Here is a 14,521-nt window from a genome sequence, read left to right as displayed (position 1 = left end):
CGCCGGAGCCTAGGAGCGCAGGCCGGTCCCGGCGCCCGGGGACGGGCAGCGTGGGGGCGCCATGTGGTTCATGTACGTGCTGAGCTGGCTGTCGCTGTTCATCCAAGTGGGCTTCATCACGCTGGCCGTCGGTGAGAGTGCGCGGCCCGGGCTCCTGCTCCGGCACCTGTACTTGCCCAGGGTTGCATCGCGGGGTGTATGGAGAGAGTCGGGGTCCCTGGGCGGCGGCTCTGGGTTCACCTCCCGGCCTGCCGCATCTTGCCCCTGCTGCTGAGCCCAACAGCCTAGCCGATCCGCGGGTCCTGCCAGATGTCACAAAGTCCGCCCAGCAGTGCCCGGGAAGGGTGACTTAAGTGTCTTGGGCGCCCCGCGAGCTGCCAACCGCTCCTTCGCTCGCGACCCCACCGCGCCGAACTTTTCCCCAGCACCTCCTGCCGTTCTTTCCCTACTGGCTCTTTGTACTTGCCGCTCTCCTCCTTTGACACTTCACCCACTTCAGGCTGGTGCCTCCTGGATTTTAATTGAGGTCTCGCCTCCCCCGGGAAGCCTTCCGTAGAGGTCTGATGATGGTGCAGCAGTACCCAGTACTTGTCCTAAAGTAATCTGGGGATTGTCAGGGTCCCTGCTTCCCATCCCTCTCCTCAAGCTGGGTCGGGGGAAGAACCTTGTCTGTCTTGTTCTGCTGTTTCTTACCACTTGGCCCAGGACCTGGCCCATACTAAGTGCCCCGCAGGTATTTATTGAATAAGTGAATGAAATATACTTTTTGGGCCAGAGGTGAACTTTGTGTTGAGTCTAATGCAGACTTCCATTCATTTTGCCCTGATAAAGTTCCCCTTCTCCAGACATGTAAGGGCAGCACTTGGGTTGTTGGGAATGACCAGGCTGGTGGGAGTGACCTGAGCTGATATTCTTCCTGCTTGCTCTTTTTTGCCATCCCCCAGCCGCTGGACTCTACTACCTGGCAGAACTGATAGAAGAATACACAATGGCCACCAGCAGAATCATAAAATACATGATCTGGGTAAGTGGCTGCTTTCCCCAGGATTTCTCTCACTCTTTTGCCCTGTCTCAGGAACAGAAGGTGGGGAGAGTTTGGCCTGCATGGTAAGAGCCCCGCCTCTGCTGTTGCCTGAGGGTATCACTCCTACACGCCCCCCACCCCTGCTCTGTCTTTTGGGTCTGCATTCCTGGAACCAAATCTTTCCAGGTCTCCTTTCCCAAGTGGCACTGCTTCCCTGCAATCCTTTTCAGTTGCTCAAGGTACCAGCCTAGTGTGTGTTCTTGTTGACAGGCCCCTTTGCTTTGTTGTTTCCCATTGGCTCTAGCCCCTTGCCCTGCTCCCAGTGTTTAGAATTTAGTGGAACCTAAGGACAGTTCTGAATGCTTTTTTATTGCCCTTTTTCTATTTGGATTTAAAGGGAGCACCTCTGGCCCTGCCCTCGCCTGGCATCAGGGGAGGCTTCTATTCCTGAGGATTTATCATAGCCACTGATGTCAAGGGCCCAGGAGTGACTGTTGGTGCACAGATTTCTGCCAGCTGAATGTGTCTCTTGGGGTGGCTGTAGAATCTTTTTTTTTTAACTGGGGGCTGCTATCAAAATTTTGAGAAATGGCATTTAAAGATGCTCTTCTTTGCGAGCTAAGAGTCTAGCTGGGAGACCCAGGCCTGGGACTATGAAACGAGAAGATGAAACATGAACCTAGTGCTGCCCAGAGCAGGATGGGGTTAGGGAGTCTGGGCAGCTGCCTGGAAGGGCTCTCTGCACTGTGTCTGGTTGTTTCAGTTCTCCACAGCTGTGCTGATTGGCCTCTACGTCTTTGAGCGCTTTCCCACCAGCATGATCGGTGTGGGCCTATTCACCAACCTCGTCTACTTTGGCCTCCTGCAGACCTTCCCCTTCATCATGCTGACTTCACCTAATTTCATCCTGTCGTGTGGTGAGAGGGTACAGAGTGGGAAGGGGGGCAGCTCACGTGGTTGGATATACCTAGCTCAGTCCTGGGCATTCAGGGGATACAGAGGAGGAGAGAGGCCACTGAGGTTCTCTGGGAGGTTTGGAATACAGGCTTCTCACTTGTGAGGACCTTAGAGCCTGCCTTAACCACAGTGCCTAGAATTGTGGGGGTTTTGGGGACTCAGGTTGGGAGGACTTTCCCAAACAGTGAAGTTTGAAGAAGGATTTGGGAAGAGGAAATTGGTTACAGGTTGGTGGAGGCAGAGGCCCATCTGATCAGTCCCAGCCTGAAACCACTTGGCCCAAAAGCCTGAAGCATTTCCTTGGTAGGTGGGCAGCTTCCATCCAGCCCACGGTCATGATCAAGACTGGAGCTTCAGAGTGTTGTGAGGCTGCTGCAGACACTGGCCTGGTGCAGATGTCTCCTGGGGCTCCTTTTTCTGGTTGCATTGTCAGTGGTTTCAGCTGCCTCAGGGCTGAGGACCCCAGCCTTCTTGCCACCACTCCCTGACTGTGAGAGTCCAGTCTCGGACTTAGCTACTCAATCTGCTCAGAGGTGATGTTGGGAGAACTGTTGGCACAATCACATGGTAGGCGATTCCATGTGTTCACAGAGAAGGATTCAGAAAATACTTGTTCACAAGTTTTGCTGTATCTTCTGCTAATCATCATTAGTGGGTATCCTAGGCTTGGATCAGGCTATCAAGTAGAATTAGGGGTATTTTGGAGCTACTTTTGTATTTTTGTATGAGAACCTAGAACGGGAGGCATAATGTTAAAGCTAGGACTGGGTCCTTTCCCTGAATGCCTTGTGATTTCACCGTAGAATTTTTTCAGCACGTCTGGGCACAGTGGTGTGTGCCTGTTATCCCACCTATTTGGGAGGCTGAAGCAGGAGGATCACAAGTTTGGGGATACCATGGGCAACTCAGCAATACCTTGTTTCAAAATAAAAAGGGCTGGAGATGAAGCATAGTGGTGGTGCACTTTCGTAGCAGTCACAAATCCTTGATTCAATCCTACCACTACAAAGGGTGTGGGATTGTAGGAGCCCTTCTACTTCATCCCTACGAGAACCCTCCCACCCCCTGGTGGTATACTCCCTGGGTTTCCTTTGTCATTCCTTCAGCCTGCCATTCCGCTGCCTAGAGAGCTTCTCTGAAAGATCTAGTGGGCCCCAGGCACCAGTTACCTTATGCTTGCCTTAGCCTTAGCATTGGCTAGATGAAACAGAAGTATGGTTTTTGCCGTAGAAGGGGAGCGGCAAGAGGGGAGAAGAGAGACATGGCAACAGGTGTGTGTGTGGTGGGGGGTTCAGGTTCAGGGAACGCATTCTTTCTGGTGCTTGTACTTCACCCCATCATGGAACAGCCAGGGATGCCTACCTCTGAGTAGTCTGTCCCTCTGACCTGCTTGCTTGCTTTTTAGTAAAAATGGTTGCACGCTGAGAAGGTACGTGTGGGACCAGAACATACCAGTTCAAACTAGTTGCCTTACCCTCAGGCGGGATGGAGAAGGAACCTTCCCCATATTCTGAAGAATCCTAAACTGTACCTCATGCAGACACTCCTTTGAGGTGGCCTTTTCCCTGTGACCCAGTTTGTAGTAGAGTCTCATAAGGGATCTGGTTTGTACACCCATGACTTCCTCCATCTATTCCTCCTGGGAGAGCTTTGGTTGATTGATTGAGACAGGGTCTCACTGAGTTGCCCAGGCTCGGTTTGAACTTGTGATCTCGCTGCCTCAACCTCCCATAGTGCTGGAATTACAAGCACCATCACCTCAGGCTGGGTGCTTCAATAAAAGCATTCAGTTAAAACCAGTTCATCATAGGGCCAGCGATTTAGCTCAGTGGTTCCGCCTCCTGCCTTGCAAGCACAAGGACCCAAGTTCGATCCCTGATACCAGACAAACAAATAAACAAAAAAAACAGTTCATTGTCATGATGCTTTGGATTATGTAACACCAAAGTCTCATTTTTATGGCATTCCATAGCTTTCTTTTCTCCCTTCTAACTTTACTCATTATGCCCTCTGCAGTGAGCAGGTTGGAGCTGATTCTCCCACCTTGACAGATGGGGAACTAAGTTCTAGACAGTAGTGTGCTAGCCCAAAGCCATGATCTTTTTTTGGGTGCAAAGTCAGGAATAAGGGCTCCTAATTTCCAGGGCCTTTTGAGTTTGAAAAGTCAAGCTTTATGTCATTCCCTCAAACTGACCAACTGTTCATTCCCTTAACAGGATTAGTGGTGGTGAATCATTATTTAGCGTTTCAGTTTTTTGCAGAAGAATATTATCCTTTCTCAGAGGTAAGCAGTGTCCAGCACATGCAACTAGTCCTGGGAACGGGGAAATAATGGGACTTGGATGATTTGCATTATAATCTCAGCCATAATCTGAACCTAAGTCTATTCTGAGATCACATCTTAAATAAAGTGAAACATGATATGGATGGTTTTTGAAAGCAGTGTGGCTAAGGAACAGAAGGGATCCCCTCGGCTGAGGTAGAGGGGACACTGCTTTCCTCTAGCAAGTTTTTTGAGTCCCAAATGGGGTTATGCTGAGGCCAGAAGAAATCCTGCACTGGCTTGTCGACACAGACCTCATGGCAGGTGTGGGCTTTTCTCCCAGCGTTTCTCCTCACTCCAGGCCTTCAGTTTGAAGCCCCAGCAAAGAACAGGATCACTGTTTTGGAAAGAGTGAGGCACAGTCGGTCATTGTCTGCTTCTACCTTTCCCCATTGAATTATCTCTCTCTGAGAATGCCCTGGCCTTGCAGAAATGAGGGGCAGACCAAGACCCCTGGTGACCACACCCAGCCCATTTTTGGTGCCTCTCTCATTGCCAGGTCCTGGCCTATTTCACTTTCTGCTTGTGGATAATCCCGTTTGCATTCTTTGTGTCACTTTCGGCTGGGGAGAATGTCCTGCCCTCCACCATGCAGCCAGGAGGTGAGAAGGGGTTTGTGATGGGCCAGGTGGGGGACACCTACAAGGCCTGAGTCATCTGAGGGAACCAGAGTCCAGCCTTGTGATGGGATACTGGGGCTCTGGGTGGGGAGAGCTGTGTAAACACATGCATTCATCTCGTCTGCTCGTCTCCCTGTGTCTCTACAGATGACGTGGTCTCCAATTACTTCACCAAAGGCAAGCGGGGAAAACGCTTAGGGATCCTGGTTGTTTTCTCCTTCATCAAAGAGGCCATTCTACCCAGTCGTCAGAAGATATACTGACCCCTTTGGGGAGGGAATGTGGGGCAAGATCAGCACTCAGGCCCCTGCGCCTCTGTGCTAGGTAGGGGCCAAGAGCCTGGAAGACACCTTCCACCAGCCTTGCTTCCCTTCCCTTGGTCCTGAAGCCCCATCCTCACCCTCCTTGGGGGCTCAGCTTGGCTTTGATCTGATATTGCCAGGGGCTGTAACCTCACAGGGGACCAGGGAGGTGGCAAAGCCTGCTTAGCCAGGTGTCCTAGTTCCCAAGCCTCCTCTCCCCCTCCTGAGGTGGATTGGGAGTTTCAGGCTCAGACGGGGGAGGCAGGGCAGGGTCCATGAAGCTGGAGAATAGCCGGTGACAAGTTCCCTGGGCAGGTGACTGTAGGGAGGGGACATAGCTTGGCACTTCCAAGACAAATGGTTTTCGCTATTTAACTGTGATTTTTGTCCAATTGCTGATTCCCGTTTGAATAAAGATTCTAGGTGGCACTGTTTGCCTTAATACCCCAAAAGTTCATCTTCCTTCTTCCTGCTTTCTGCCTGGAGTGGACTAGCTTCCTGCTCCAGGGACTCCTCTCCTCGGTCTGAGTCTTGCCCTTCTCAAAGGACTTGTCCTTAGTGGGAGGGGGCAGAGATGAGCAGAGCTTGGGTGTGATGTGGGAGGCGGGGGGGGGGCAGCAGTGGCCTTTCTTATGCACCTCCCTCTTCCATCTCTTCTTTCCCCCAGGCTCTTTGGCTGTCACGCTGGAAGTAGGAGAGGAGACAGTTAAGGATTGGGTTAGATTTTCAGAAGATCATCTACAGTATTCTATTTATAAGTCTTCCTCTGAGGGAGAGGAATGATTTCTGGCTGAATTCTATCTCAGGCTTAAAAAAAAAAAAAAAAAAAGGCTTCCAGGCAGCCTGGGTCTAGACTGTTTTCTATGAAATGAGGTTGGTGAGAGAGGCTATTTGTCACTCTAAGAGCACACAAGGTCTGTCACTCTGTTCTGTGTGCTCCTGGCTCCTGGGGAGATGATCTCTGCCTTCCAAGAAGGCAGGCCAGGGCTCAGGCACAGACCAGCATTTGTTGACCTTGCACTCCAACTCTAGTGCCTTGCAAGTACTCAACAGTACATAGTGGAATGGCGTCCTCTTGAGAGCCATCACTGGCCATGTCCTATACCTCACAGTGAGGCTGGCAGGTGCAGGATGCACTACACACCTGTGGCACCTTAAGTCACCGGGAAGACCTCGTGCTTGAACATCTGTAAATCATGCCTGAGATCCCATCATAGCCCTTTATTTCCTTGGCTTTAGCATTTCTGTTCTCTTGAGGATACCTGCCTAACCCTCCCTGGGAGGACCAGCACATTTGGTCTTTGGATGCAAGTGAGATTGCTAGCCCTGTTCTGCTATGCTATGCTGTGCAGACCAAGTAGAGGACATGAGGCTAGTGTCCTCACCAAGGTTGTCAGCTGGGCCCTAGTGTCCCTTGCTGTCGATTTCATTCCTCACCCTGATGAGGTGGCTTTGCCCCCGTGTTCACTCTCCTGCTGGTCAGTGCTCTCTCAGGGTTGGCAGGTGGCCTTCACATGCTAAATCCAGCAGATTCTCCAGACTATCCTGCCAGATCTCAGCAGCAGCTGACATGTTTATCCTGCTTGTTTCTCGAATTGTGCTTCCCTGGCTCTTCTGTGGCACTGGTTGTCCCTCTGTCTCTCTAGCTGCTCCTTTCAGTCTCCTTTTCTTTGGCTTCTCTGCTTACTCCATGCACTAGGGCCTCTCAGGGTTATGTTGTGGGCTCCCTGGAAACCCCATCCATGCGGATGGCTTCAGGGACTCTGCTGCAGAACCAAGTGTTCACTGGTAGCCGCAGCATCCCTCCTGATCTGAATCACGGTCCTGCTGTCTTCTGGGTCCATAGACAACTCAGATTCATGGTAGTCCTCTGTAAACCTGCCTGCCTCATTCGGGTACCTACCTAGGCTGTTACACCACTCAGGAGACAAGAACCTTGCTCTCAAGTTCCTGTTTTCTCTTTCTACCCTCATCCAGTCTCTTAAGAACTATCAAATCTATTTTTTTGACATCTCTTAATTTGAGCCACCCTCATTATCATCAACTTTTACCTGGCTTGTTCTGATAGCTCCCTGCTGCTTCTCTTATCCCATGGCCAGCCAGAGTTGTCTTTCACAATGCAAAACTGATCAAGTCACTCTGGCCTAGTACCTACTATAGCTCCCTACTGCCTTTAGAATAAAGCCCAGACCCTTCAGCATGTGAGTCTCCGATACCCTGGCCCCTTCTCACCTCTGGTCTCATCTCCTCCTTGCACTTTGGGTCCTAGCCTCCTGTAGGCAGAGATACAATGGCTCGTTCTCACCATTTTGATTCCTCTTTTGCTCACTTTGGTACTTTCTCTGTCAGGTCTCAATTTAGATTTTTACTTCCTCTAAGGAGCTTTGAGTATCCCTTCTCCTTCCCTAGCCCCAACACACCACACATCACTTTGGATTTATCTGCCTGCTTTATAATCTATCTCTCCACTAGACTGTAAGCTCCTTGAGGGCAGGGACTGTCCTTGAATTTTTGTATCAGCAGCGCCTGGTTTGGCACCTGGCACATAGAAAGCACTCAATAAATGTTTCTTTAATGAATGAACTGTAATGTGTACGAGGGGATTGCAGGGGACCCTGGACAGCTTCCTAGAGGAAGTACAGGAGGTTTTGTAGTCTCACGTCAAAACTGCAGATCTTCCCTCTCTCTAGATGTGTTGCCTGTGCTGCTTTGAATGGTGGAAACTTCGATGGCAGCTAGAAGTAAGAGACGGTAGTCCATAGGAGCAGGGAATCGCATGCCAGGGTGACAAAACAGCTTTCCTTTGCCCAGTCTGGACCTGCAGAAAAATAGTGAAGTTGGGCATTGATGGTCCACACCTTAATCCCTGCACCCTGGGAGGCTGAGGCAGGAGAATCCCGAGTTGGAATCCAGCCTGGCCCATTCAGCTACTTAGTGAGACCTTGTCTTAAAAAAAAAAACAAAAATAAAACAGCCCCCAAAAATCAAAACAAAAAAGGTGTGGGCTCTAGCTCCATGTGAAGGCCCTGGGTTCAATCTCCAGTGCCACAAAGGGTGAAGGAGGCTTAGCACCTACAACAAAAAAGAACTTAATTTGAGTCAGAATGTCCAGGAGTCCTTTCATCCCGGTGCACTGGGGTAGGAGAAAGCAGTGGGAAAACAAAGTGTTACTTTTACATTGTTAGGGCCTAGAGTAGTGATGGCATCCAATCTGAACCTTGAAGCTCTTCCCTCTTGGGTTCTCGGGGGAGCCAAGATATTCTGAGAGAGAAGGGAGCCCTGGGGTCTGGGCTTCGGCAGGGCAGACAGATACTGTCCTGGAGCCTGGGAGTGGGAAGCCCATAGGCAGCCCTCCCTCTTTCCTCCACAGCACGAATCAACACACTTTAGCCTTCACTGGGCAGCCTTGGGTACAGGTGCTACCAAAATACCTTTATAAGGCAGCTGGAGAGGAGGGCAAGGCAGGGAGCCCTCCATGAGCTTGCATAGATGCCAGGAAGGCTTTGTCAAATGTCTCACGCAGGTTCATGGCCATAGTGTCAGTCCAGAAGGTGTCCTGCCCCGGATGCCGCCTCTGGGGTATGTCCAGTATGCTCTTTACACAAAATCCCTGGGGCACCTTCATCCTGTATGGCCGCACTCCTGGGTGCAGCATGCGGACCATCACTTCAAAAGGGAGCTGCGGTATGGGCGCCACCCAGTGGCCATCCACTGTGCGCAGCTGCGCACCACCGTGTGCGTTCCGTGTCACCTCCACGAAGTTGCGGAAATCGTGCTCCTGACAGGGGTCGGGGTGAACACCCAGACGGATGTCCTGTGGGCAGCTGATGCTGAATGGGCAGGATCTGGCAGGGTTATTGCTAAGATTCCACAACTTGGGCCGACTGATTTTAGGCTGCCTGTAGATTGGCTTGGGTGGCACCTTGGGCTGAGGCGTGCTTTTCAGGCGGGCCTCCACGAAACGGTAGAAGCTCTTGGAAATCTGGGATCCTGGGGTCTTACAAAGGGCACTGGGGCAAGTTGGGGCACCAGCCTCTTGCTTACGGTTGGAGACTGAGGATTGAAGCAGCTTGCGATGAAGCCATTTCCTGAAATCCTCCTCTCTCAGGAGTTGGTGTTCTTTCTGCAACAAAAGGCACACAACTGTGGCAGAGGGCTGTTCTTGTGTCTATGTGAAATGAGGCCTTGTGGCTGCAGTCCTTGGGAACCTCAGGCCTAACTGGTAAAACACTATCCTTGCTACAGGGAACACCTAAATTTGATGAGAGGAACACCTACCTTACAAGAGCCCTTGTTCTGATGGAGGAGACAATTCTTGCCTAAAGGGAGCTACTGGACTGATGGGGAGAGAAAGAGCCTCTTCCATAGGGGAGCCTCCACCTTGACTGGGGACAATACAGCCTCTGACTTAGGGGAACCTCCAGCTAGTGCAGGGAGACAATCTCCACCCCAAGGAAAACACATGGGGAAAAAATTTCCCTCTCCTAGAGGAATCCCCAGTCTGATATAGCCTGCCATATGTAAGTCTCTGGTTTAATGGGGGAATAGGCAAATGAGAAGTGAGACCCTGGAAAGACAAAGTAGAAAGGTTTGGAGGTCCTAGAATTGGGTAGATCTAATCTGGACAGGTGTCTTGGAAGCAGTGGACCTAGTCATATAGGGGAAGTTCCAGTCAGCTGGCTGGGAGGCAGTGACTGCTCAACTCTGTCCTTGCCTCCATTGGAATTGAACCTTCCTCCTGTCCCAGAACTTTCTCACCCTGTTTATCTTAGTATCTTATTCCCAGTCTGTTGCTAAGCAATCAGATGCTTTGGAGATTGACCTAGCTTCAGGGTTTGCTGTGATTAGTCTAAGCCAATCCTAATTCCATCAGCCTCACCCCACATCTAAGTCAATGGGCAGATGGCTTTCCTTTACTTCTAGTCATTGGAGCAAGAATGGACACATGATTGAGGTCTGCAAGTGAAGGGAAAGGACCACAGGAAACAGATGGGTTCTGCCTCCTCTGGATTTTTGTGTGGCCATGGGGTCTGGGTGACACAGACAATGAGGAATGTAAGGAATAAAGCTGGAGTTGTGGAGTAGTAGTAGGGCTCTGAAGCCTTCCCCACTTTGGGATCCACTTATAATTCCAAGCATTTTTCAGGGCTTTCTGTTTTTTGCATCCTATATAATTGTACCTATATAATTTCTTAAAATCTCTCATTGATCTGGACCCCTGCCAAATCTAATTTGTCTGTCTCCAACTCACATCTGGTCTCCATCTGTTCTCTGTGTATATCGTGTTCCCATATGCTCCTGTGCCTTTCCACGCAGCTATTCCCTCTGTGTGGTCAGCCTTTCCTTACTTCTTCATATGGCCAACCGCCTATCTTCAAAGACTCCCCCTAAGCATCCCTTCCAGGACCACCTGGACTCCCACAGGAATGTAACCTGCTTCCTTCCAAGACTCTAAGCAACAGTAGTGGGGACCGCACCTTGGATGTCTGGCAGGTGCCTAGTGAGGGCTAAGTATCCACTGGGAAAAAGAATGAGTCTTCTTTTCATCCTGCAGTTTTGGAGATTGAATCCAGAACTTTCCCAGCCCTTTTTATTTCATTTTGTTTTTAATTTTGAGACAAGTTCTCACTAAGTCACAAAATTACCCAGGCCGGGCTCCAACTTCCAGTCCTTCTGCCTCAGCCCCCCAGAGTCCTGGGATTGTAGGCATGCACCACCATGGCCAGCCTTGAGCCTTCTTATCTGTAATGTGAATCCCAGTGACATATGGGGCCTGCTCTTATGACAGTCTCATTTGGAAGCAGGGTAGTACACTGGGCTCATGATTACTTGTTGATTTGTTATGTTTGCTTTCTGGCATAGGACAATACTTGTGACCTAGAGAAGGGGCTCACGAGGGAGGAATTTTGGCAGAATAGTGAGGAGTGGGAGATTCTTCCTAGGTTTGAGTGTTTCTAGCTACCCTTCTCACAACTGAGGGTCCCTCCTCTGCTCACAAGCCCACATAGCAGCTGGCGCCTGCCCTGCCCACTTGCCCTTACTTGATACTCAAGCAGGTAGTTTTGCTCCATGAGTGTCAGCTGGTCCTTGAGGCGCTTCAGTTTCCTCATCTCACAAGCAAAATCCTTCTTGTCCTGTTTCCACATGGCATCCTTCAAGAACCTGGCCCCAAGGTGGAGGTGTGGGAGTGTCATCCTACAGAGACTAAGCTTCCAAGTGGGTGGGGAGTATGGCAAACACTGAGGGCCTGGATGGGGTGGGAGGTGCTGCTGGAGTAGGGATGAGCAAGATGACCCATCCCCATTGTCAGGGTTCTTTGGCTAACTTCTTCCTTTGAGGGGAAAGGGGAATGTGATGGCTTGGTCATTGTCCTCCTGCTGAGCAGCCAGGGGCCCCAGGGCAAAGGAGGAGGACAGAGTTCAACCTAAAAGAGCAAGACCTGGCAAAAGCCCTGCCAGTAATGTCCTGGGCAGGGGTCCCCCTCAGGCTTGTCCCTTGTCACCTGGTTACCCAGACCCAGCCTTGGATGAGGACCCTGGGGTAGGGGTGAGAGAGGGGATGGGTAAGGAGGAGGGGTGGCAGACTTCAGGTGGTTCTCACACCCTCACCGGGCACAGGCACGGTGGTTCCATATTTTGCAGTAGTCGATGGGCTTGCAGCCTGTGGCATCCTGGGCACGGACATTGGCACCACTCTGCACCAGGGTCTTCATGCAGCCCAGCAAGCCTTCTTGGGCTGCCAGGTGCAGGGGTGTGAAGCCATTGCCTGTCCGACTGGAGGGCCCCAACAGGAGGGAAGAGGGCAGAAAGGAAGGACAGAGCATTGCTCATCAGACAGGTGGGCAAACCAGCTTCCAGACCCCACTCTGCCACCAGTTTCCCGGGTGGTCCTGGCCATGTCTCTTGTCCTCTCTGGACCTCAAGTTCCTACAGGGAGGAACTGGACTAAATGGACAGAGAAAATTCTGACTATAAGAGGTACGTGACAGATAAGAACCACTGGAAGGAAAGCTGGGTTGGTTCAAAAGCCACTAACCTCATCTATTCTTCCCCATGCCTTGCCATGGCCCACAAGGTCCAAAGATCCTGGAGTCTGTCTCTTCCTCAACCTCATCCTCTGCCTGCCACTCTCTTTCCCAAACATGCCCTTTGATATGTTGCCGCCTCTGCCTGCAACACATCTCACTGGCCCTTTGCAATGGCTGTCTCCCTTAATCTCCATTCCTTAGAGATGATTGCCTCCTCCAAAGTACATCCTCCTCTTGCCTCTTTGCTCCCACTCCATCACCCTGTTTATTTCCTTTCTAACCACTTCCCATGATTTGTCAGAATTTGTTCAATTATTAGTTTACTGATTTATTGCCTACTCCTGCACTAGAATGTTAGCTTCATGAGGCCGTGGTATGTTTCTGTGTATTTGCTGCTATAGTCTGATTCCAGATGTGCTTAGTAGCACACACTCAATAAATATTTTGAATGAAAGTTTCTTATATGTCATGCATTTTCTCAGTTATCACAGTAGCACCACACAATGAATAGTGTCATTCTCCCAAATCCCAGATGGAAATACTGCCAGTCGTCCTGAACTTGTTTGCAAATTAGAAACACCCAGGGATCTTTTGCAACTTCCAAAGCCTGGGCCATGCTACAGATCCATTAAATCACAGCCTTCAAAATGGAACACAGAGGGCCAGGGGTTTAGCTCAGTGGAATGCCCCACCTCAAAAGTGCAAGGTACTGAGTTCGATCCCTGGTACCAGAAAAAACAAACAAAAACAAAATAGAACACTGGGGATTCTAAAGTCCACATGAGTTTGGAAGCCAGAGCACTGAAACTTACAGGCTGGGTAACTCGCCTAAGGTTCCACTGTCTCCTACCAAGTGGCAACGCCAGGATGTGAACTGGGTCTGTCCTCTTCCAGAGGCTAATTTCTTACCCACTACACCATGTAAGCTCACTCACTGCTTTACGTGGGACATAATCCCAGCCCTATCCCCAGTCCCCAAATACTCCTCTGCTGGTCTTGCAGAGGGTTGCCTGCTTGGGAGCAGAGTTCCCACCTGCCCAGGCTCCAGGCCTCTCTCCCAAAGCAGGCTGGACTCACCTGTTGATGGAGGCCCCCTTCTTGAGCAAGTAGAGAATGCAGGGGACAGCCATGGTCTTGTTGTCCTTATGCATGACGAGATGCAGGGGGGTCTGGCCACTGTAGGTGGGCAGGTCCACTGGAACCTTGTACTCCTCTATCAAAACCTTCATGCATGCGAGCTTGCCCCGCTGGGCTGCGAAGTGGATGGCAGTGAACCCCTGCAGCATTCAGAGTGGGGCGGAAGGCTGAGCAGCATTGGGTCCCAAAGGACCACCACCTAGTCGATACAGCCATTCCTTGGGGTTACCCTTTCTTTCTTGCCTGGGCGGATGCTTACACCCCTTCCTACTCCTGGTGTGTGCTCTTCACCTTACCCTGCCTTCCTGCCCCAAGGTGGCCTGGGGAAGGTGAGTCAGGACTATTCACACAGAAAGACTTCTCTGGAAACCCCAGTCAGACCTTCAAAAGGTGGTCACTGCATGAGGAGCTCTTTGCAATGGACGTAGTCCCTGCCCGCACCGCAAGGCCTCACCTTGCGGTCTCTCTGGATCTCCCCGTGGTCCTGATTCAGACAGAATCGCAGCCATTCCACGTTGCCCACCGCAGCCGCAAACAGCTGGGAGTAGTTCCTCGACGACTCAGGGATGGAAGCGCTGGAGTCAGCGCAGGTGGGGTCGGGACAGTCACCCCGTCACCTCCAGCAACGACGCGCTGGCCCCAGCCGTGCCTTAGAGGCCGCAGTCTCCCCGCCCCCCCGTGGTCCTGATTCAGACAGAATCGCAGCCATTCCACGTTGCCCACCGCAGCCGCAAACAGCTGGGAGTAGTTCCTCGACGACTCAGGGATGGAAGCGCTGGAGTCAGCGCAGGTGGGGTCGGGACAGTCACCCCGTCACCTCCAGCAACGACGCGCTGGCCCCAGCCGTGCCTTAGAGGCCGCAGTCTCCCCGCCCCCCGCAGCCTGGCCCCCTTCTCCCACCCACCTGGATCGCGTGGTCTCGAGGTCACTCGGAGTGACCTTCAGGAAGGCTTTGTCCGCTCGCCGCCGGGAGCCGGGCTGCACTCCTCTCCGTTCTTCCTCTCCCGGGTCCAGGGTCCCTGTCTGGGTCCGGACAGAGGTCGCGGCGGGGCTGCAACTCTGCGCTGGAGCCCGGGGACGGACTGCGGGCGCCTCCCCACCAGCCTCTCCCCTCGGGGCGTCGTCTCTGCT

At 51.6% G+C, this 14,521-nt stretch overlaps 2 protein-coding genes across 4 annotated transcripts in view; one reads left to right on the top strand and one right to left on the bottom strand.

The window, feature by feature from the left end:
• Nucleotides 1-6: 6 nt before the first annotated feature.
• Nucleotides 7-7,805, top strand: Tex261 (testis expressed 261). 3 transcript variants are annotated; one of them, XM_010609640.1, is made up of 6 exons: nucleotides 7-131; nucleotides 945-1,024; nucleotides 1,788-1,941; nucleotides 4,198-4,265; nucleotides 4,804-4,906; nucleotides 5,072-7,805. In XM_010609640.1, the coding sequence occupies exons 1-6, from the start codon at nucleotides 62-64 to the stop codon at nucleotides 5,185-5,187; spliced, it is 591 nt and encodes a 196-aa protein (XP_010607942.1). In that variant the 5' UTR covers nucleotides 7-61; the 3' UTR covers nucleotides 5,188-7,805. The 3 variants fall into 3 exon arrangements, with proteins under 3 accessions (XP_010607942.1, XP_010607943.1, XP_033620554.1); XM_010609641.3 differs by lacking the exon at nucleotides 7-131 and adding an exon at nucleotides 162-526; XM_033764663.1 differs by lacking the exon at nucleotides 7-131 and adding an exon at nucleotides 162-558.
• Nucleotides 7,806-7,970: 165 nt separating this feature from the next.
• Nucleotides 7,971-14,521, bottom strand: part of Ankrd53 (ankyrin repeat domain 53) — a 7,917-nt gene continuing 1,366 nt past the window's right edge. Inside the window, exons 3-10 of the mRNA XM_019205309.1 lie at nucleotides 14,295-14,519; nucleotides 14,040-14,165; nucleotides 13,845-13,986; nucleotides 13,331-13,530; nucleotides 11,835-11,999; nucleotides 11,268-11,388; nucleotides 8,658-9,349; nucleotides 7,971-8,044 (exon numbers count right to left, since the gene is read on the bottom strand). Coding sequence (XP_019060854.1) covers nucleotides 8,660-9,349; nucleotides 11,268-11,388; nucleotides 11,835-11,999; nucleotides 13,331-13,530; nucleotides 13,845-13,986; nucleotides 14,040-14,165; nucleotides 14,295-14,519 — 1,669 coding nt within the window. The 3' untranslated portion in view covers nucleotides 7,971-8,044; nucleotides 8,658-8,659. The remainder of the gene's footprint in view (nucleotides 8,045-8,657; nucleotides 9,350-11,267; nucleotides 11,389-11,834; nucleotides 12,000-13,330; nucleotides 13,531-13,844; nucleotides 13,987-14,039; nucleotides 14,166-14,294; nucleotides 14,520-14,521) is intronic.

Source organism: Fukomys damarensis, unplaced genomic scaffold (genome assembly GCF_012274545.1).
Source record: "Fukomys damarensis isolate Sample0158 unplaced genomic scaffold, DMR_v1.0_HiC HiC_scaffold_2, whole genome shotgun sequence".
Lineage (NCBI taxonomy): Eukaryota > Metazoa > Chordata > Mammalia > Rodentia > Bathyergidae > Fukomys > Fukomys damarensis.
This window is presented reverse-complemented; position numbering and strand designations above follow the sequence as displayed.